Source organism: Bubalus kerabau, chromosome 2 (genome assembly GCF_029407905.1).
Source record: "Bubalus kerabau isolate K-KA32 ecotype Philippines breed swamp buffalo chromosome 2, PCC_UOA_SB_1v2, whole genome shotgun sequence".
NCBI lineage: Eukaryota > Metazoa > Chordata > Mammalia > Artiodactyla > Bovidae > Bubalus > Bubalus kerabau.
The window spans coordinates 25,920,934-25,941,582 of record NC_073625.1 but is presented as its reverse complement, the minus strand read 5'-3'; the positions used below and the strand labels follow the sequence as shown (position 1 = coordinate 25,941,582).

General features: G+C 43.2%; 2 protein-coding genes across 8 annotated transcripts in view; both read right to left on the bottom strand.

Moving 5' to 3' along the window:
• Positions 1-6,274, bottom strand: part of PDGFRL (platelet derived growth factor receptor like) — a 78,046-nt gene extending 71,772 nt beyond the window's left edge. The window contains exon 1 of the mRNA XM_055567291.1: positions 5,732-6,274. Coding sequence (XP_055423266.1) covers positions 5,732-5,786 — 55 coding nt within the window. The 5' untranslated portion in view covers positions 5,787-6,274. The remainder of the gene's footprint in view (positions 1-5,731) is intronic.
• A 4,741-nt stretch (positions 6,275-11,015) lies between these two features.
• SLC7A2 (solute carrier family 7 member 2) overlaps positions 11,016-20,649 on the bottom strand; it is a 72,391-nt gene continuing 62,757 nt past the window's right edge. For 5 of the 7 annotated variants that reach the window (XM_055567277.1, XM_055567281.1, XM_055567279.1 and 2 more), the window contains 2 exons: positions 20,265-20,373; positions 11,016-16,264 (listed from right to left, as the gene is read on the bottom strand). In XM_055567277.1, the coding sequence (XP_055423252.1) occupies positions 16,065-16,264; positions 20,265-20,373 (309 nt within the window). In that variant the 3' untranslated portion in view covers positions 11,016-16,064. The remainder of the gene's footprint in view (positions 16,265-20,264; positions 20,374-20,649) is intronic. The other 2 variants (XR_008710101.1, XM_055567282.1) reach the window with 2 other exon arrangements.

The window sequence follows — 20,649 nt, the reverse complement described above, 5'->3', positions numbered from 1 at the left end:
AGGGAAGCCTCATTAGTTTGCAGTATACAACATAATGATCCTATATTTATATGTAATGCAAAATGAGCACTCTCTCTTGAATACTTTATTTGCTGGGCTCCCAGGACATGGCGCTGTCTTGCTTCTCTGTCTGGCAGACTCACTCATCTTCCTTTTCAGCCTGATCTGAGTCTAAAGGGCTGAACCCTCACAACTCCTCCCCATCTCTAATGACACTCCATCTCTAAGCAGCCTCACCAGGTCCCCTTGGCACTATAAGCATTCCTATGCTGAGAGCTCCCTTGTTCCTGTCCTCACTTCACCTCTAAATCCAGATCTGAATATTCCATCGCTTACTCCACACTGCCACTCGGAAGGTAGCAGGTGTCTCAAGCTGGACGTGTCTGCACTGAACTCCAGATGCCGTTTCAAATCAGTTTCTCCCCTAGTGTGCCTTTATCGGTAAATGGCAGCTCTACTCACCCAATGGTTCAGGACGTAAAACTCTGAGTCACACACGATTCTCTTCATTCTGTCCAAAGCCACTTCCAGTCCAGCAGTGAATCCTCTGGGCTTTGCCCTCAGGATAGACCCCAAACCCAGGCTCTCCTCCCTGCATCCATGGCAAGCACCCTGTTTCAAGTCACTTTCACCTAGACTATTAAAACAGCCCCCTATGCAAGTTCCTGACTTTATCTAAGCATGCTAACCTTTGGAAATATAAATTAGACCATAAATCCTCCACTGGAGACCCTCCAGTGACTTGCATCTAATTTAGAATAAAGCCCTACAAGGCGGTTTACACCTCAAGTCCTTCAGCCACACGAGCCACCAGGACACCCACTCCCTTGGCTTCAGGGCTCTTTCAGACATGCAGCCCCTGCTTCCGCCCTCTCAGCTGGCCTCTGACCCTCCTACCCACACTGCCCTCCTCATCCCTGCGCATCCTCTTCCCTCATCTTACAGGGTGAACTGTGTCCCCAGAAAGATAAAATTGAAGTCCTAACCCCCAGTACCAGTGAATGTGACCTTATTAGGCAGTAGGATCTTTGCAGACATCATCAATTAAGATGAGGTCATTAGGGCCAAAAATCTAATCCAAAATATCAGTGTTCTTAGAAGAAGAGACCCACACACAGAGGACAATGCCAGACGAAGACACGCCAAGGGACAGGATGGCCAGGTGACAACAGAAGCAGAGGTTAGGGTGACGTGGCTGCAAGCCAAGGAACGCTAAGGATCACCGGCCGCAGCCAAAGCTCAGCAGAGGCAAAGGAGGCTTTGACCCAGGGTCTCCGGGGTAGCATGGCCCTGCTGGCACCCTGATTTCAGACTTCCAGCCCCTAAAATTGGGTGAGAATGAACTTGGAGTATCTTAGTTTGTGCTCTGGTACAGCAAGTCTAGGAAGCTAAAACACCCTGATCGCTGATTCTTAACATCCACTGTCGGCTCCTGAAATGTTACCTTTTCTTCATTACCCGTCCACCCCATTAGACAATGAGCCCCACTAGGTAAAGGCTTCACAGCCTTGCCCAGGGACAGCCATCCATCCCCGAGCTCCTCCTGCTGCTCTGGCCGGCGCACTGCATGGCCCCCAAACTTCTCTCTTTCTTTTCCCTGACCTCAACGAGTTTATCACATCAGAAAAACAGATCTAAATAAACACCCAAAAGAATGATTTTAATAGAAAGGTGTACAACACACTGCTGTATTTAAAATGGATAACCAACAAGGTCCTACTGCATAGCACAGGGAACGCTGTTCAATGTTATATGGCAACCGGGCTGGGAGGGGAGTTTGGGAGAATGGATACATGGATATGTATGGCTGAGTCCCTTTGCTGTCCACCTGAAACTATCACAACATTCTTAATTGACTATACTTTAATACAAAATAAAAAGGTTTTTGTTTTTTTTTTAAAAGAAGGGTGTACAAAGTATGAGGAATGTCCATTCACTTAGAATCATGATAAAGAAAATTAAACTTATCTCTTTTTTATCTCTAAGGATCAGAGATGACTTTGGATGTTAAACATGTAGGCTAAGATCCTACATGCTTCAAAACATTCATTATTTGCACTCAAAAACAATGAGAATTTTTATGATTCTTTTTTCATTGTAAGGCTTTTTGAACTAGATTTTACTCTTTTCCCAAGGAATAAACTGAGTCACAAAAGTGATAGAGTCCTGGTTAGGTAATCATTGTCAGTGTTGGCCCCCTAACTTTCTTAGAGATCTGGCTGTACTGCCCTCACATTATAAAGAATCTCTTTAGTTTTCTCAGAAAGAGAACCTTCACAGGACCAAAAATAAACCCACGTTAGACTGAAGATCTAATTAGAATCAATCGAGGGTCTGGCATGAGATTGACAAACTGCATATTTTTAATAATATTTATACTTCATTATTTGTTCCCAACATTGGATAAAATATGCAGTATCAAAAGTTGCTAAGTACCTGTGATCTTGTACTCTTTAATGTAAAAATAGCAGCACCATATCAACAAACACTATGACATGTATTCCATACAAATACTGAAGATCGGGTGTGGTGAGCCACATCTGGCTCTCAGTAAAATCTTGGGCTGTTATCTAACTGTTTCATGCCTCACTTTCGATGTTACAAAAGTGACACACCCTTCCAGCTCCTAGTCTTCATGAGAAGAAATAATATTACTTCTAAAAATTTAAAGTGTTTAAAAAGTTTCTCATTATTTTTTAAAGTCTATTGAATTAGTTACAATATTGCTGCTGTTTTATGCTTTGGCTATTCTTTTGGCCCGAGGCATGTGGGATCTTGGCTCTCTGATCATGGATAGAACCCTCACCCCCTGCAATGGAAGGGGAGTCGCAAGCATTGGACCACCAGGGAAGTCCCTAAAGCATTTTAGAATTAGGCCAGGCCAACCTAGCTGGGTTAGAGCAGATGTACACCCACTAAACGCTTACAGGGAATCCTTTTACTATTGGAAGCCTCTCCTAGAAGTGATGAACCAGATCGAAAGGCGGTGGGAGAAGCTGAGTCTAGGGCCCGTGCCTGCAGCTTGTACTTTGGGTTGACCCAGTAATGCACCATACCCCGACCCGTCAATCGGAGGCTGGCACCAGAAGGACTGCCCGCCGAGGCTACTCTCAGGGACCTTTCCCTGGTCCCATCCAGCCTCACGATAACTCAAACTTGAGACAACATAAAGGTTTAGAGAAACTTACATACTTTACAGAAGCAGACTCACTTTTCTAATTATGTGTTCAAAATTAAAGGACCATTGCAGGAGACCTGGGTTCGACCCCTGGGTCAGGAAGATCCCCTGGAGGAAGGAATGGCAACCCACTCCAGTATTCTTGCCTGGGAAATCCCATGGACAGAGGAGCCTGGTGCGCTACAGTCCATGGGGTCACAAAAGTCAGACACGACTTAGTGACTAAAAAACAACAATGTACATATGCATTAAAATAGGGCGGAAAAGCCAAAAAAAAAAAAGAAATGATACATTTTTCTCTTCTGTGTATCTCTATGCTTTCCAGATTTTTATGATTAACAAAAATTACTCATTAACATAGAAATCACTATGTTGAAATATTTACTGACTTGTATTTTATTTTCAAGAAGTGAAATGGCACATTAATATTTTTCATGGTCCATATTTTCAGGAATTTGGTCAGTTTTTCCTTGAGCCAAAACTAATGACATTTCTATGGTGTGACAAATACTAGTACTTTAAAACAGGGATAGCTAAATGCTCCAGTCTAGAAACAGGTGAAATTCATTCAGTTCTCATGCAGGAAGATGGAAAACAAAGACACTAAACAGAAGTGAAATCATCAGATTATAAACTATTTTACATTTCCTCTTTGTATACATATATGCCTTCATATTACAAATCTAAAAATAAATCTTTCCCTGGACTCCCTAAAAATAATGTGTTCAACATTTTATTCATAAGTAGTTTATACTATATTTTTAAAAGCAAAGCCACCATGCTCTCATCACACCTAAAATCTATCAATTATTTCCTATAAAATATTCAGTCTGTGTGCCATTTTTTTTTGATTGTCTCATAAATCTATATTGTTTGTATGAGTTACATTTGACTTAAATGGGTGCTAACAGATTTAAGCAGCTATTTGTAATCATGGTCTGGGCACACCCTAGCCAGGACAGATTCAGGAACCGGTGGCTGACCCAGCCTCCTGAGCCTCTGCAGCAGGCATTTTGGGTGAACTTGTAACCCAATAAATGGGCCATTTGAAATTATTTTGTCTGACCATCTCTTGCCCTATTCAAAAAGTGATACCAAATACTGCATTCCCATCGCTTCAGGGATCACAGGCAAGGACCTGGCAGGAGCAATTTAATATTACATTTTACTCAAGCCAACTGATCTGTAGGCAAAGAGGACTTGCTCCCCCACCCCTGCCCCCCCCCCCGAAGAAAAGCTCTGCCTACTCTTTATCCAGCCAGGCTCTAGGCTTAAGGAGCTTCACATTCAACTTTAAGTCCACAACCATTTTAGACTTTGCAAACCAAAGTGTGGTATTTTCTGGCAAATGTTTCTACTGTCACGGGGAAAGAAAGGAATTGGTCTGGACTAAGTAGTGGATAAAATGTGAGCTAGGGTGAGCTGGCTCCAGCCGAAGGTTGCATAACCGTAAAAGCGGCTTTTCAACCCAAACTAGCAAAAATAGTGACTGCAGAGCAGAATTCCAAGGGAAATTTCAGGATACCAGGATGTACCAGATGCAATGAACTCCAATGAAAAAACAACAGACCTCCCAAAACAATTAAATGCCAACAGAACCATAGATAACAGATGGAGAAACAGAACAATCAGTTCAGTCTGTTCAATGCCTCAGGCCTGTCTGACTCTGCGACCCCAAGGACCGCAGCACAGCAGGCTTCCCTGTCCATCACCAACTCCTGGAGCTTGCTCAGACTCATGTCCATCAAGTCGGTGATGCCATCCAACCATCTCATTCTCTATCCTGCCCTCTCCTCTTGCCGTCAATCTTTCCCAATAATGCACACACAGTCTGGCCCTGTAGTTGTGGGTCTACACAACAGGGTGGGCTCAGAACAGGCACACATTCAAAAAAGTGCAGTGGCACAAGGGCCCCCATATTGTCCAAAACCCATTTGCTTCATCCCCTCCCCTCCAATCAGATCAAAAGCATAACAGTTGTGGGTTTTTGAGAAGTTTGGGAAAAGGTTTGATACCCAGAAATATGTTGTAAAACTTAGGCATATCTTGGAGGATTTAAGCTCCTGTTGGTATAGAAAACACATCTAGGGCTGAAGATGGGGGAGGAAGACCCTTCGATTTTTGCAAAAGGCTCAGCTTGGGTGGTACCCCGCCTCACCAGCAAAAAACCCCGGGGCGAACGCTGCGCGCGCGCGCGCGCGCGCTGGAAGCGATCAGCCGCCCTGCGCCACCTCCCAGACCGACACGTTGACACTGGGGGCTGGACCAGGCGCTGCCCGGGGATATTCGGTTTGCCCGCTGCCCGGGGCTTTTCAGCAGCGCTGGAGCCGTTCTGGCTGGGATTCTAAGGGGTCGGGCCAGCTGCCACTGTTCCAGGGGCTCCGAGGGGAGAGAGCAGAGGGAGGTAAGGGGATCCTCCTAGGAGGGGGGCAGGTGCACGGGGCAGGAAGTGACTCCTGAGCCGGGAGGAAGACCTGCAGGACGACGGGGGATAGGGGACCCGGGGAAAAGTCAGAGCATAAGCCGGGATGCCGCCCACCCAGAGCCACTCACCATCCTCCAGGGCTTCATGCATCAGCAGAAGACCCAGCAGCAACCAAATCTTCATCTTCAGGGCGAGGGGTCGCGGCGGAGGCGCTGGGGACTGCGGGTTAGAGGCGCGCGGACAGCGTAGGTTGAGGGCAGGGACGCCAGGAGACGGGCGGGCGAGGGGCGGGCGCCTGGGACGCCGCAGCTGGAGGATTCGGTTTCAGGAGGAAGAACACAAATTTTAGGGGAAAGTTTGGGGATTTTTTTTTAAAATTCTCTATCTGTGTAATGTGACCTCTTCTGCCCCCTGGTGGAGCCGTGAAGCGCCGCGCTTTTTCCCGAGGCTGAGAGCGAAATGTCAATTACAACAGTCACTCGGCCAGTTCGAGGTCCCCGCGCGTTTTACCAAGTTTACCAACTTCGAGAAGGCTCGGCGTAATCCTGCGGTGTCTCATCTAACCAGAATTGTCCAGATGTCACCAGCGCTCTCCCACCAGCTCGGTATGGCCGTGATGCTCTGTAAAAAATGCCCCCTGCATATATTTCTTCATTCCCAGCAGGTCTCTTCCGTGCGCTCACCAACAAGACCATCGCCCTCGGAAGTCCCAACTCCGCACCCAGCCCTGTACCTGCTGGACGCGAGCCTCCCTTGCAGCTGAGACCTGGCAGCCCCCTGGGGCTCCCAGTGGGGAGGCTGCTCTGCCTTCAGAGGGTCCCAAGGCAGGCCAGCTGCTTCCCTGGGGTTCTGCTGGAGGGTTTGGAGAAACTTCTCCTTCCTCTCTTACGCAGCAGAAGCCCCACTGCCCTACAGAAGACTCAACTCGGTGTTCAGGAGGAACTGCGCCAGAAAAGAGATCCAAGTAACAGCACCAGGGCCTCCCGCGGGACTCTGAGAAGTTGACCACTGGCTCATCACTCTGGGCTGGAGCCTGGGGTTCCGGCTCCACCTCCTTCCCTCACTCCACGCCCTTCCAGGCCTGCTTCATCGCCCTACTGACTGCATCAAGGCTGCCCTTCTTGGCCATCATCCCTCCTTCTCTGCCCCAGCTCACAGCGTTAGCATGTGTCACCAGAAAGTGGCCACAGCCTCCTATCTGGTCTCCCTGCCTCTCTGTCTTGCCCCTCAGTCCATACTTCCTCCAGCTATTAGACTGATCTCCAAATACAATTCTAAACACACACACACACACACACACACACACACTAACCCAACTAACCCCCTCCAAAGGCTCTCCAGACCTCTCATGCCCGGTCAGGCCTCTCCAGCTCTCTCTCTCGGCACCCACTGCTCCCTGGCCTGCTTGCCATGCAAAGAGCATGCTCCCAGCACCCTCGGGCCAGCCAGTAGGGTGGGAGGGGGGCACCAAGGCTTCTGCTGCCCCTTTGGCCCCCCAAAGTCCCCTACCTTGTTCCACCACCTGCCAGCCCTCTCACCACTCATCCTACAAGGCTCGGCTCAGACCCTACCTCCTCCTGGCTGGGCCAAGCACTTCCCCAGTGTGAATCCTTTGTGATATCATAGCAGCCAAGACAAAATGCACAATTGAGCTGTGAATCCGGCTTCACCTCTTTCACCTGCTTTTTCCTGAGTTCAAGGGCAGGAAATATGTCTTATTGAATTTTGTACTCTACCATCAATTTCTGGAAAATCATATTTATTAGGAGCACACCATGCTCCACACAGAGCATAGAAACCTCACCACACATTTCTTGTTGCTCATATCAACAACCACCCAACCAGGGACGCTGTGTGGTTAGTATCAGCCCCATTTTATAGACAAGGCAGCCCAAAGTCAAACTTGAACCTGCACTCTACCTGTTACTTACAAAGCACTGTTGAAATCACTACCTGTGAAAGCTTTTCAACAGGGCTGGCCTGCCCCCAAAGTCTCCCCTCTCAAGCTCAGAAAATTGGAGGTGAGAACTTTGTGACTTCCCTGATAGGCTTGATAGCAGACAGCTAAGGTGATGGGGAGGCAACAGATAGACAGAATTGCAACCCATTCCATGAAAAAACGGGAAAACACGGTCTGTTGGTCTGTTGTGATCCACACAGGCAAAGGCTTTGGTGTAGTCGATGAAGCAGAAGTAGATGCTTTTTCTGGAATTCTCTTGCTTTTTCTATGATCCAATGGATGTTGACAATTTGATCTCTGGTTCCTCTGCCTTTTCTAAATCCAGCTTGAACATCTGGAAGTTCTCAGTTTGGTTCATGTACTATTGAAGACTAGCTTGGTGAATTTTCAGCATTACTTTGCTAGCATGGGAAATGAGTGCAACTGTGTGGTAGTTTGAACATTATTTAGCATTGCCTTTCCTTGGAATTGGAATGAAAACTGACCATTTCCAGTCTGTGGCCACTGCTGAGTTTTCCAAACTTCCTGACAACGTATCTTCTGCTTCTCTTAGGTCCATACCATTTCTGTCCTTTATTGTGCACATCTTTGCATGAAATGTTCCCTTGGTATCTCTAATTTTCTTGAAGAGATCTCTAGTTTTTCCCATTCTATCATTTCCCTCTATTTCTTTGCATTGATCACTGAGGAAGGCTTTCTTATTTCTCCTTGCTAGTCTTTGGAACTCTGCATTCAGATGGGTATATCTTTCCTCTTCTTCTCTGCCCTTCACTTCTCTTCTTTCTCAACTATTTGTAAGGCCTCCTCAGACAACCATTTTGCCTTTCCATTTTGCCATTTTGCATTTCTTTTTCTTGGGGATGGTTTTGATCACTGCCTCCTGTACAATGTCACAAACCTCTGTCCATAGTTCTTCAGGCACTCTAACAGATCTAATCTCTTGAATCTATTTGTCACTTCCACTGTATAATCATAAGGGATTTGATTCAGACCATATCTGAATGGTCTAGTGGTTTTCCCTACTTTCTTCAGTTTAAGTCTAAATTTGGCAATAAGGAGTTCATGATCTGAGCCACAGTCAGCTCCTGGTCTTGTTTTTGTTGACTGTATAGAACTTCTCCATCTTTGGCTACAAAGAATATAATCAATCTGATTTCAGTGTTAGCCATCTGGTGATGTCCACATGTAACTTTGTCTCTTGTGTTGTTGGAAGAGGGTGTTTGCTATAACCAGTGCATTCTCTTGGCAAAACTCTGTTAGCCTTTGCCCTGCTTCATTCTGTACTCCAAGGCTAAACTTGCCTGTTATTCCAGATATCTCTTGACTTCTTACTTTTGTATTCCAATCCCCTATGATGAAAAGGACATCTTTTTTTTGGTGTTAGTTCTAGGTTTTATAGGTCCTCATAGAACCATTCAACTTGAGCTTCTTTGGCATTAGCAGTTGGGGCATAGACCTGGATTACTGTGATATTGAATGATTGCCTTGGAAATGAACAGAGATCATTATATCATTTTTGAGATTGCACCCAAGTACTGCATTTTGAACTCTTTTGCTGACTATGAGGGCTACTCCATTTCTTCTAAGGGATTCTTGTCCACAATAGTAGATATAATGGTCATCTGAGTTAAATTCACCCATTCCAGTCCATTTTAAAATGTCAGTGTTCAATCTTGCCATCTCCTTTTTGACCAGGTCCAATTTACCTTGATTCACAGACCTAACATTCACGGTTCCAATGCAATATTGTTCTTTACAGCATTGGACTTTACTTCCATCAACAGTCACATCCACAAACTGGGCACTGTTTTTGCTTTGGCTCCATCTCTTTATTCTTTCTGGAGTTATTTCTCCACTCGTCTCCAGTAGCATATTGGGCACCTACCGACCTGGGGAGTTCATCTCTCAGTGTCCTATCTTTTTGGCTTTTCCTACTGTTCATGGGGTTCTCAAGGCAAGAATACTGAAGTGGTTTGCCATTCCCTTCTCCAGTGGACCACATTTTGTTAGAATTCTCCACCATGACCTGTCTTGGGTGGTCCTACACGGCATGGCTCATAGTTTCATTGAGTTAGACAAGGCTGTGGCCCATGTGATCAGTTTGGTTAGTTTTCTGTGATTGTGGTTTTCATTCTGTCTGCCCTCTGATGGATGAGGATAAGAAGCTTGTGGCAGCTTCCTGATGGATTTATAGTATATTTTGTTATTTGTTTGGGCAAGGGATGTCCCCATCATTGATTTCATGTTAACTATGATTATACATTTTCTCTTCCAGATGGAGTTTGAAATCACCTTGTCAACTTCCATAAAAACTTTGTGTTGTGACTATGACGGCATAGAGATTTTATTTGGGAGAAGAATGCTCAAATTTACAATATTAAATCATCCTATTCCAGAATGTATCATAATGTTATATACCATTCCATTTGTTCAAGTCTATTTTTATGTTCCCATTATATTTTATAATTGTTTAATGGTGGTATTAGGACAATAATTTTGGAATTCTTATTTATAAGAAGCGGAAACTTGGACATAGACACACACACAGAGGGAAGATCACGTGAAGATTCAGGGAGAAGACGGCCATCTACAAGCTGAGGGTCTGGACCTCAGAAGACGCCAATCTTGCTGACCCTCCCTTCACATGATTCCACAGTGCCAGCACAGGGAGGGGGGGGCCTCAAAACCTATTTCCCAATGCTAATCAAGCCAACAATAAATAATAGATAAATTAGATTTTAGACTTCCATTTGGAAAATATGTTGCTGTTTTAGCTTGGTTTTCAAGGCAGGCTAAATTCATACTCAAGTTTAATTCAACATGGTGGGTGTCCCCTTCCATTTATGGAAAAAAAAAAAAAAAGAACCCAACAGGAATTAAAAGTCTATATACAATGGCATTTCAAAATTAAAGAAGATAATTTAGAAGATTTGCAATTTTAACTAACTTGAAACTATTTCAGAAAACTGACTCCTCCCTCCCCATCAAAGGGTAAAGAGGGCTGAAGTTGATAAATATTTATTCACTATACAGTACAAAATTTCTGTTAGTTATAGATAACTGATCACCAGTTACTGAAAGCTATGATTTGGTCAGGAGCATAACAAGGAGCTTCTTGCAGACAAAAGCAATGTCAAAGAGACTGGTCCAATAAATAAATGGCAGTTGAATTGGTAGGACCTCAGATGTGTGGTCCTGGGGTGGCATGCTTCAGGAGCAACTAGTGTTGGGAATGTGTCATGAAGACTGAGTACAGTGAAGGACGTCTCTTATACGACTTGGAAGTTGTACAGTAGTAGGCTGCCCCGTGAGTATTCTTAACAACATAATTGTTTCCATTTAGATTGTACTATATTTCTGAGCTCTAAACTGGCCTAAATAAAAAAGCAGTTTAAATTTGGTAAGTGTGAAATGTAAGCTTTTGGTAGGTATGATACATATGCATACAACACTATAAGTCATATTAAAATTTATTTTAAAAATACATGGTTAGAAAGCACATATTACAGTGGTAAAGCAGCAGCAGTTTTTATTTATTACAAATTCTAAAAAATAATCCAACGTTATAAGCAAAAAGGAACACTGATTATCATCAAAAACATGTAAATTTAAAATTATCTACAATCGTACACACACACAAAAAATCTCTGTATTTGAGTAAGACCAAAGTATCTTTTGGTTTTTACAGACGTAGAATTTTGGTAGAGTTTTAGGCCCTATCAACGGTTTCTATTAAGTACAATGATAACAGAAGAAAACAATGAAACCAATGGATACCAAAGATGAAGCAGAGCCTGTTAACCAGGCACGGGCCAGAGAAACCTGCCACGGGGGCAATACAAGGTTCTTAACAACAGAGCCGTGGCCCGTGTGCTTCCCCCTGCAAGGATGTTGGTGCTGGCGCAGAAAGTGCAGGGGCCAGGGCCTATGGTGCAGTTCCAGGGAGCAGCCATCCTTCCCGTGAGTCGGAGAGGGTCCTTGGTCCTTGTCCTTTACCTTGTACTCATGGGATGTTTGTAGCTGTAACGAAGGACCCCAAACTACCTTAGTTTTTCACTTCATATCCTACCCTGTCATCCAAGACTCCCCAACAAAGGCAGCTATAGACACTCACACCGTGGGTCAGCCTGCCTGACCCACGGTCCTGGCTATGATCCCCATGGAGCTGCTGCCAGGGGTCGCCAGAGATAGCGGCAGTGGCTTCAGCTAAGGGGCATAAAAGCTGAAACAGTGCTGCTCCCAGGGTTGCTGACTGGGTTGAGCCGTAACAAAATGCATTTGAAATGAACAAGACTAAACTGTGTACATAAAAACAATAACGAATGTTACAAAAACCAACCCCTAAACCAACAACCACAACAACAGTAGATCTGGCCTTTCAAAATTCATAAACCAGAAAGCCATTAAAAACTGTTTAAATATAATTATACAAGGAGATAAAAAAAGAAACTCGGCTAAACAATTAAGTCAAACAATGTTATTTTCACACATCTATGTGTCTGAAAATCAATGATCTGTGCTGGCATTAGTTCCTACGTGAACTTTGGTACTTCTTCCCTTGATAGTTTAGAACAAGCTACAAAATGTTAGGTAGAAAATGTAGAGAGAAGGCACTACTTTGGCACTAGTCAAAAATCAAAAACAAGCCCCAAAAAGCTAATAACACCCCCACAAGACATTCACACAAAGCACGTGTATATTACTATTTCCTGATGCACACTCTAAACCCAATCCTTTAAAATCAGGTGGGACATTGTATTCATATTTTTGGTTTGAATTCTACTGTCACATGAAGCATATCAGCAGATACCCAGGCACAGAACATCATGGGCAACATCACAGAGAAGGAAGAGTTGGAATCTTGGCACAATTGCGTCTGAGGTTTATAATCTCAGAATATGCTGATCTAAGAGGAAACAGAGCTCAGACTAATCTAGTCCCTCCAGCATTATCAGCATTGGTGCGCAATTACTCTTCCTTATTCTCCCTGCTAAACAGTTACATACACCTTATTCTCCCTGTTAAACAGTTAAATACATTTAGAAAATAATTTGGTGAATATAATTTCTAATTCAAAAGATTGTAACATACTCAGGACTTAAAAATATTTGAAATTTATTATTTGAAATTTTAAAGTTTAAAAAATCCTGTATTTAGAAAAATTAAAAGAAGATTAGGGTCTTGTCTTTTAAAGGAAACAGATAATTCTGAAACATATTTTCTATCGAGTGTGGCTGACAACAGAAGGTTTTATAGATACAACATTAGTTTTTCATTAATGTATATATCTCAAATGATGTTTTGGTCTTACTTTTCTAAATATTTGTCTGTGGGGAAAATTACATTAGTTAAGCAATAATCTGTATTTCAGTATATATCAAAAGTTCTAATATAAGTAGTTTAAATAGTTTCAAAATTTGGAGTTGCATAACTACCTTGTTAAATGTAGGGTCTGTATGGCCTTTGTATCGTTATTCACAAATCATTAGAGTATAAAATAAAAGTGCTATTATAAGAAGTTTCTCACTGAAAATGTTCAGAGAGCAGATTTCCTAGTGCAAAAAAAGAAAAGTAATTTAAGCTGTTTTTACTCAATCACAATTAAGAGAATGCATATGTATTTTTTTTAATTTCTGGAAAGAAGTTTATATAAGTGTGTCTGATTACTAGAAAAATCTACACAGAACATTTTTGCAATCCTAAGAAAGCAAAAACATTTTGTTCAAAAGGTTGTGAATTCAAATGTAGTAACAGAAAGACAGAAAAAGACCTGGTAGTACTGACTTTTCCTAAAAAAGCGCAAACCAAGACAGAAATGTCAGAAAAGGCATAGCAGAAAAAAGTAAACAGAAATTCCCTAATGCCCCCACCCCACCGCATTTCAGATCATAAAGCACCTAATGTACTAGACTTCAGTGATTTCATATTAGAAACATTATAAATATATCTTTCTGAAAGAATCTATCTATAGAAAATATTATACATAAAAAATTGCCATATATTTCAAAATAGTTTAAAACCTAAACATTTTGCATAAGCATACCTATCAATACAAAACATTTTTTCTCTGTCAGTTGGGTTTTTAAAATCTAGACAACAGGATCATTTCCAAAGCCCATCATAAACCCAGCTGACTTAAACACCAACATTTGAAACACACAAACACACATATATACACATGTGTATATATTAACATATACACTCACACATACATATGAACAGATATTTGAGTTGTCACAGAAAAAAAGGATAGTCACGAACAAAGCATCTTTCATAGACAATTGTGTTTGTAAAGTGTTTCAAGGTGGAAAAATTATTTTTAACTCAATTCTGCTCCTAATTGAACACAGTGGGCATAATAGTTTTAGCTGCCTGTCATGTTCTAAATAAATTTCTTGATTGTGCTACAGTAAAAGGTTTAATATTCACACATGAAATTAATTCTTCATATTCCCATGTGAAGGGCCTGATTACTGAATCAAAGTGCTTCTCAGAATGCTGCAGTAACAGCAAAGATCTAGGATTAGGCCCACAGTAATGATTACAGAAATACTTTGCCTCTTGCACAGCCAACTCTTCCTCTCCAGTAAAACATGCAGTACTGGGCCTCAGATTTTACTATGTGCACCCTGGAAATTGTGGAATGTTAGTTCTGAATTCTAGATCCGAGATGCTACAACCCTGGCACCCAGACTTTCCTACCTGTTTACTGGATTTTCCATCACAAGAAACTCCTAAACAATCAAAACTTGCTTTTTAATGATGAAAATAAAATGGCTGATCTTTTGGAAGAGCTGTCAGAAAATCGGTGTTTTCCTTGCCTTTGTATTAAGCTGGTCACCTGGGCTTGATAATGTGCTAGTCTCATCTCGTGAACCATGTAATTATTTGTGAGAAAAGTAATTCATGAGAAGCGAACCATACGAAGATAAGTAGTCCACTTATTAGATAACCCTATAAAATGAAATACAGTAATTAGAGAATCATACATTTAAAAACAAATTACTCGTATAAAGGTTATTGTGTTTCTATGGCTTTAATTCAATTAGGTTAATGTTTTTGGCTTGACGTTTTAAATAATCATGTATTTAACTAAAATATTCTATTCCTCAACCACTGATGGGTTTTTCTCAAATACTGGAATTTGTATCACTAGTTTTAGTGTGGTCACTTAAAAATAAATGAAATTAAAAGTGCTGAACAATTTATGGGATAGAGGAAGAAAAATATCCCTAAGTGTTTCCAAAAGAAACATCAGAAGCAAATTAAATCCAAACCCCTCAAATTGGGCCAAATGCCCTATAATAACTGAACAGGCACTTTAAAATCAGAACAGGGGAATTTTCTTGTATTCCTTCATCGTCCCCCCTGCCCCCCACCCCGCCCCCGCTTTTTTGCATGTAGTAAAGATAGAATTTACTACTGGCTTAGGAAAAAAAACCCTAAATAAATTGTGAACTGTGATTATTTATTAACTAATGGAAAAAGGTATAAATCATTCCACCAATTACGTGACCTGGGAGGTTCTACTGGCTTATTTTAAGTGACTTTTAAAACAGGAGTGCTTGGGGTCTTAGCCAAGCACGTAACTACTCTGATCTTCAAATGCATCCTCCTCTCTGCCACTTACACGAGCTTCCTGCCCATGGGGACCACCTTCACTTTCCAGCACAAAGGGTCCCTAGGAGCTCACACTACCTCTCTCCAGCCCGACTGGACTGGGGCGGGATGGGGGAGTGGGGAAGATATCATTCACACAAGGTGAAGGCCTCACATTTAAGGACCACTGTCTCAAAGAAGACAGCCATTCAAGGGGGTGCCTGCCACCTGCTGACACAGAAGGCCGCTCCTGCCCTGTGGGGTACTGCAGACACAAGCACTCCGATTGGCTAAACTTTCAGCAAACTGTCATACCTCACAGAAGAAAACTCTGTGCTAAACCCACCGCCGACATTTGTAAGTTACAGAAAAGGCTAATTTCCTACCCCTCCCCTTACTCCAGACTAATGACAGAGACAATGATGGGTAAATGCAATTTTAGGATGTCTAACTTGACATAAAGTCCAATAAGGAAAAGCGACAGTTATTTCCCCAACCACACCTGGCACATTCAAGATACTTTTCTATTCAGCGATCACCTCCATTTTAGTGTGTGTAGTACAGGCTACCGATCAATGACAACACTGGAAAAATGCAATGCGATATGAGTAAGACACCAACAACTTTTAACATTGATATTCCACAATATATACAAACATGCACACACATGCCCACATTCCCACTATCTGGGGGATATTTATCACGGAGGAGCGAGCTCAGAGTGGTTTCCCTAGATGGAGTCGCCATCAGAGAAGGTGCTGTTCACGTGAGTAAGTGTAAATTAGGGTGAACTGTGTCTGCAGCAAATCCATGACAACCTGGTGTGGTGATGACATCGGCACGGATCCCTCCACGCAGACCATGTACGTGAAGACTGTGGACCAGTTCTGTCCCAGCAGGCACTAGCATTCGCTCGTTTTTTCATGGAAAATGAAAGGTAAGCTCAGGTTTCTTTGGTGATGGTCACCATCTTGCATGGCAGATTTTTCTTCTGTTGCTGCGTTAATGTTGTCTGAATACATATCTTCATCATCATCTTCTTCATCCCTTGGATTACCCTCCAAGCTGTGTCTAATGCCATAAGCGAAGTAAATCAGGAAACCTTTCAGAGGAAAAAGAAATCAGCTTTTGGTGTGATAAAATGACTTTGTACAGGGAAATTTTTTTTTTTTTTTTTTTTTTTTACTGGTGGACAATTGGTCTACAATGCTGTGTTGGCCACTGCCACACGCTGACATCAATCAGCCACTGGTATATATACACACACACACACACACACACACATATATATATATATGTGCCCCCTCCTGTATGTGGAAAATTTAATATAGAACATAATAGGATATTTTGTGCCTTCTCTTTCTGTGCTATTTTAGAAGGGCAGAATGCAAGTACAGCATATCCCAGGCAAGGTCGCTGACAAATGTCTTCCCAGTAGAAAGTGCTTCTTCATTTTTAATGTGTAATCTGTATATGCAATATTGCAATCCTGGAATGTGAAGTCAAGTGGGCCTTAGGAAGCATCACTATGAACAAAGCTAGTGGAGGTGATGGAAATTCCAGTTGAGCTATTTCAAATTCCAGTTGAGCTATTTAATTTTGGGGGCTCCAAAACCACAGATGATGCTGTGAAAGTGCTGCACTCAATATGCCAGCAAATTTGGAAGAGTCAGCAGTGGCCACAGGACTGGAAAAGGCCAGTTTTCATTCCAATCCCAAAGAAAGGCAATGCCAAAGAATGCTCACACTACTGCACAACTGCACTCATCTCACATGCTAGCAAAGTAATGCTCAAAATTCTCCAAGCCAGGCTTCAGCAGTACGTGAACCGTGAACTTCCAGATGTTCAAGCTGGTTTTAGAAAAGGCAGAGGAACCAGAGATCAAATTGCCAACATCCGCTGGATCATTGAAAAGGCAAGAGAGTTCCAGATAAACATCTGTTTCTGCTTTATTGACTATGCGAAAGCCTTTGACTGTGTGGATCACAATAAACTGGAAAATTCTGAAAGAGATGGTAACACCAGACCACCTGACCTGCCTCTTGAGAGACCTGTATGCAGGTCAGGAAGCAACAGTTAGAACTGGACATGGAACAACAGACTGGTTCCAGATAGGAAAAGGAGTACGTCCAGGCTGTATATTGTCACTCTGCTTCTTTAACTTATATGCAGAGTACATCATGAGAAACGCTGGGCTGGAAGAAGCACAAGCTGGAATCCAGATTGCCGGGAGAAATATCAATAACCTCAGATATGCAGAGGACACCACCCTTATGGCAGAAAGTGAAGAACTAAAGAGTCTCTTGATGAAAGTGAAAGATGAGAGTGAAAAAGTTGGCTTAAAGCTCAACATCAGAAAACTAAGATCATGGCATTCGGTCCCATCACTTCATGGCAAATAGATGGGGAAACAGTGGCTGACTTTATCTTTGGGGGCTCCAAAATCACTGCAGATGGTGACTGGAGCCATGAAATTAAAAGACACTCCTTGGAAGGAAAGTTATGACCCAACTAGACAACATATTAAAAAGCAGAGACATTACTTTGTCCACAAAGGTCCATCTAGTCACAGCTATGGTTTTTCCAGTAGTCATGTATGGATGTGAGAGTTGGACTGTGAAGAAAGCTGAACACCGAAGAGTTGGTGCTTTGAACTGTGGTGTTGGAGAAGACTCTTGAGAGTCCCTTGGACTGCAAGGAGATCCAACCAGTCCATCCTAAAGGAGATCAGTCCTGGGTGTTCATTGGAAGGACTGATGTTGAAGCTGAAACTCCAATACTTTGGCTACTTGATGCCAAGAGCTGACTCATTTGAAAAGACCCTGATACTGGGAAAGATTGAGGGTGGGAGGATAAGGGGAAAACAGAGGATGAGATGGTTGGATGGCATCACCAACTCAATGGACATGACTTTAGGTAAACTGTGGGAGCTGGTGATGGACAGGGAGGCCTGGAATGCTGTGGTTCATGGGGTCGCAGAGTCGGACATGACTGAGAGACTGAACTGAACTGAACATGCATGTTTTTCTCAATAAATATTTTTGAAATGTTTATGTAAAAAATATTTACCTCCTCAAAAGTTAACACGATACTTTAAACAAAAGGATATATGGGGCAAAGTCTCAAATACTCCCCAAATACAAGTGCTGGATTATTAGAGACACAGTCAGATATTTTGGAAAACATGTCCTGTGTGAATGGGCTTCCCAGGTGGTTTAGTGGGTAAAGAATCTGTCTGCGATGCTGGAGACCTGGGGTTTGAGCCCTGGGTTGGGAAGATCCCCTGGAGGAGGGCATGGCAACCCACTCCAGTATTCTCACCTGGAGAAGCCCATGGGCAGAGGGGCCTGGTGGGCTATAGGCCACAGGGTTGCAAAGAGCTGGACATGACCAAAGTGACAACACAGGCACACACCGTGTGTGCCATGGGTGCGCCTTACACACGTTACTGTCACCAGGAGAGGATGAATAACTATGTGCAAAGCAACTGTTTATTAACAACCACACTGACTGAGGATCAGAGGGGAAAGATTTTAAGTATTCTCACAGGATATGTAGGCATTTTTGCTGTGTTTTAGCTATAATTTTAAAAGTTGATTGAGAGTTTTGGGTTGATGTGAAATGCATTGTAATTTTCCCATGTAAACCATGGGAAGCAGCCCACCAATGTGTATTCTGGCATGTGCAGTTGTTAGAACGGATTCTACTTCCTCTCATGTCCTTAGAGGTTTGGTGAGCTAGCTTTTCTGTCATCAAATAAAGGTAGCGATACCACCATTTTACAAAGAAACCGAGGCACTTAGAAGCAGGGGTGGAATATGACCCAGGTGACAGGGCTAACAAACAGCAGGGGAGGACTGAAACAGGGGAGTCTGGTTCTGCGGTTCCCATTCTTCACCACGGTAAGCACACGACTGAGCTTCAGGGAGCTACAGCTGAGGAAAGAGGCAGTGGTTCTCGGAAAGGCAGGAGCATGGGGAAGCTCTCCACCAGAGTACAGTCTTCTGGGCTCTGAGGAAGCGAAGGAGTTCTGCTTCCTGTGCCCCAGGGTAAGGGCTCGGCTTCCTGGCAGCCCCAGGGGAGGTGGCGAGACCGCGAAGGAATGACTCTGTGGTTCATTCCGGAGGGCACAGCCAAGTCGCAGGGGGCTCCCATCAGAATCCTGGCCCTGATAAGACAGAGCTGCCTACCAGGAGCGGCCGCAGGGACAGAATGCCCCAGTGCAACCTGTGTGGATGGATAACCTTTGATCCACCCCAATTTCCTGGCACCGTGTCAGATCTCCCCCCAGAATGGGCAAAACTAGTGCGGCTGTGGGGGGAGGGGAGAACCGACTAGGTTAAACCTCCCATTGGCTCAAGGGGGTTGGTGGCTTGAGACTGAAATGAAGTTAATTTATAGCCAAAGCAAACACACACACACACACACACACACACACATGCACACACACATGCACACACACACACACCCACCCAACTGAGTGAGACTCATTATGCCAATGGGAGGACCATCAAAAGGCACAAACTCTCAAACTCCTCAGGCCACCAGTTATGACAGTTAAACTCTGAATTTACAAGTCAGCTTTCACACAGGACACTGATGAAGTCATGATGAAAACCGACGCAGTGTAGATGTAAATCAGCTCACTCACAGTATGTAAGGTCAAATTCCACCCCAAGGGTCTAATAAAAGACATTTAGGTATCAGAAAAGAAATTTCTTGCAATTAGCTCATTCAAAATGTTGCCAGAAATTCAATGGTGCTCTGGAAGGAACTGGCTCTGTAATCAGACTTTAGGGGTGCCATTTGCAAATTAGACCCCTTGATTTTTGGTGAGGGGGGCTTCATTTTTCTTACTCAAGACATTAGAAAAAATAGGATCTACAGAGTTCTACAGGGTTACTGCAGCAATTGAATTTTAAAAAGGTATTTGGAAAACATCTGGAAATGTAGGCATTCAGGTATTCTAAAACTTGGGAAAGGAGGAAACCAAAAAAAGCTTTTGTTTCTAGGGAGGGGTGGGGTGCATTTCTCTGGAACAGCACACGACATGGGAAAGAGAGAGCCCACGTTCAGAAAGTGAAAACAGGAGAAGACCCACCAAGCGCCATCCAGACGCTAAATCGGATCCAGGTGTCTGCACTCAACTGGACCATCAGGTAAATGTTCACCAGGATGCTGAAGGCTGGCAGGAACGGTAAGAATGGAACCTAAGGAGGGAAAGTATCTTCTTAAATATATTCAAATTTTAAAACACATTCCTCACATTGTTTTGACACGGTGGCAACTAACTTGACGTCAATACTGTCACAGTGTGTCAGTATGATTCTATTCTCACAAAAAGAACAACTTGAACAAAACCCACTTATCTAGAGAATGGGCTTCCCAGGTGGCTCAATGGTAAAGAATCCACCTTAATGTGGGAGACCTGGGCTCGATCCCTGGGTCGGGAAGATTCCCCTGGAAAAGGGAATGGCAACCCACTC